General features: G+C 38.9%; 1 protein-coding gene across 1 annotated transcript in view; it reads right to left on the reverse strand.

The window, feature by feature from the left end:
* rnf123 (ring finger protein 123) overlaps positions 1 to 1,742 on the reverse strand; it is a 136,061-nt gene extending 134,319 nt beyond the window's left edge. The window contains exons 1-2 of the mRNA XM_084742207.1: positions 1,604 to 1,742; positions 398 to 571 (exon numbers count right to left, since the gene is read on the reverse strand). Of these exons, the coding sequence (XP_084598333.1) occupies positions 398 to 479 (82 nt within the window). The 5' untranslated portion in view covers positions 480 to 571; positions 1,604 to 1,742. The remainder of the gene's footprint in view (positions 1 to 397; positions 572 to 1,603) is intronic.
* Positions 1,743 to 2,500: the final 758 nt, after the last annotated feature.

Raw genomic sequence — 2,500 nt, forward strand, 5'->3', positions numbered from 1 at the left:
AATCATTAATCATTAATCAATCAATCGCTGTTAAGACTATAACCAATTGAAAGTGAATTCATCTATTGTTAATCAATAGTGTAGAAATGGCAGGATTTGCACCTCATCTGCTTTTCTTTTGTCTGTTTTGTTGAATAAGAAAACTTAAACTTAAAAAATGGCACAAAAGGAACCCAGAAAAAATTCAAATGAGAAGAAAACGTGTGTTTGGTATCTGAAGAAAATAATTATTGATTAATTATTATCTTTTTCATTGGTTGGAGAGGTGAGCATATAGTTCAGACAGAATATTTAAATTAACAATTTATGTCAAAAATAATCTCAACATGTTTTTTTAACGATATCCTTCTATCCTTCGGCCCTGTTTCAAACACATCAGTCCCACACAGTCCTGTACCTGTGGCTCTGGGTTTGTCTGTGTCTGAAGACAGTCTGTAGTTGCGGCGGGTCAGAGCGGTGCCGCCCCCTTTAGAGCTCATCCTGTCTGCCTGGATTCACCTGGATTCACCTGGAGTCACCTGGAGTCACCTGGATTCACCTGGAGTTACCTGGAGTCACCTGGAGTCACCTGCTGAGGAACCCACAGGGAGAATATTCAACAGTTATTCACCATCTCTGAACCACAAACAGGAGAACAACGACCAACCTGAAAATACTCCTGTACTTTCACTGCTGAAACTCTGATTACATGAAGCTGAAAATACTTTTACTGCTAGAATACTAGAATACTTGTGTAGAGAGCTCAACCCAGATATCACTCAAAGTACAAATACTTAGTTACTGTACTTCAGTAGAGTTTTCAGGTGTCTGTACTTTAACTGAGTACTTTTACTCCCTACATCAGAACACAAATATCAGAAAACAAAAGTGAAAAATTGATCCGGTCACAATCTTGAAATGAAACGTAGGTCCAAACCTGTGAAAACAGGTTCAGTTATCCTCAACTCAAAGATATTCAGTTTACTGTCAAAGAAGAGCAAAGAAACCAGAAATAAATATTCACATTTAAGAAGCTGAAATCAGAGAATTAATCGATTATCAAAATGCCTGGTGAATAATATGATTTTAGTGTGTGTCTTATTTATTACATTGTATTTTATGAGTGAGAGGTTTTAGTATTCTGTCTCTTCTGGATGAACTCACCAGGGAAAAGTTCCAGTTTAAAACGCTGATGTGAAATAAACAAACGAATTAAATATTACAACATGGCGTTCAGTACTTGAGTACTTTTACTGCTGTTACTCTGATTACATGAAGCAGTGAGTACCTCCACTGTGTGTCTCAGGTTAACTCACAGCGTCATGAATTCGCCACAGAAGCCAAATCAAACCAGTGTAGCCTGTTAGCTAGCTGCCGTTAGCTAACTCCTGCACCAAAAATAATCATTATTTCTATAAAACCAGTTCAGCTGAAGTCTGTGTCGGTTCTGTCACATTAAAGACGCACTAAAGACGCGTCTGTGACAGCTCATATCACAGCTCAGCTCCACTGCAGGTCTACATGTCAGTGTTAGCTGACTGGCTAACGGCTCACTGACACAAACACACTGTTCTGCTAACAGCTAACAGCTAGCAGCGAACAGCTAACAGACAGCAGGTCTCACCCTCCGGTCTGTTCCTCCGGTCTGTAGTTAATTCTCCTGTTCGCTTTGATTCAGATCAGATGTGTCTGTTGTTCAGTTAAAGGCTCATTTCTACCACAACAGTCTCCTCTTCTTGTTAACGCCTCTCACGGTACGGAGAGCCAGGTGGGACAAAATAAGGCTCGTTACTTGGCAAAAACGCGAAAGCAAAAACAAGACTGAGGTCGGCTGGTTTCTATGGAAGCCGATTAACCCCAAAAATGTCCTGAAAGTCTTTATGATAAGAAACTGTGGAGGACCATTAAAAGAGTAACACTACTCCTGTTGTCTTTGTTTGTTTATTCTTCCTTATTTTTTCTTTCTTTCTTTCTTTCTTTCTTCTTCTTCTTATTTTTCTCAGTTAAAATTCTTTGCGCAGTAAAAACTGAGACAAATTTTCACCAAAATTAGCAGGTGGGTTTCTGATCCATCCCACTACTCAGGCAACAAATATGACGCTTACTGACCTCAAGGTGGCGCTGTAACAATCAGGTTTACTTTTTGACAAGTATCTTGAAAATGTCTCAGCCTAGACTCAAAATTCTTTTGACATTTAAATCATTTCATTAATCTGCATTTTTCTCAATTAGTCTTCTACTTTACAAAGATCGACTTTTATGGCTTTTCCTCAGTTTTATCAAAAACCTGTTCTGTGAACTCCTCTCAGACCGTCGGGCCAATCAGCATCATCTACAGACTTTGATCTAAACTTATCAAAGGAATTCTGATTCATTGATCAGGTTGGTTTGACAATCCAACCTTGTAAAAATCAGCTGTACGTCCTACAGAGCTTAAATTTCTTCAACACATCTGCTGATTTGTGACTGAAGTTCGTCACTGTGACCTGTGGTCGATTCAACAGACAAACTGTGTTTACTG

The sequence above is a fragment of the Lutjanus erythropterus genome, chromosome 2 (genome assembly GCF_056507025.1).
Source record: "Lutjanus erythropterus isolate fLutEry1 chromosome 2, fLutEry1.hap2, whole genome shotgun sequence".
In the NCBI taxonomy this organism is placed as follows: Eukaryota; Metazoa; Chordata; class Actinopteri; order Lutjaniformes; family Lutjanidae; genus Lutjanus; species Lutjanus erythropterus.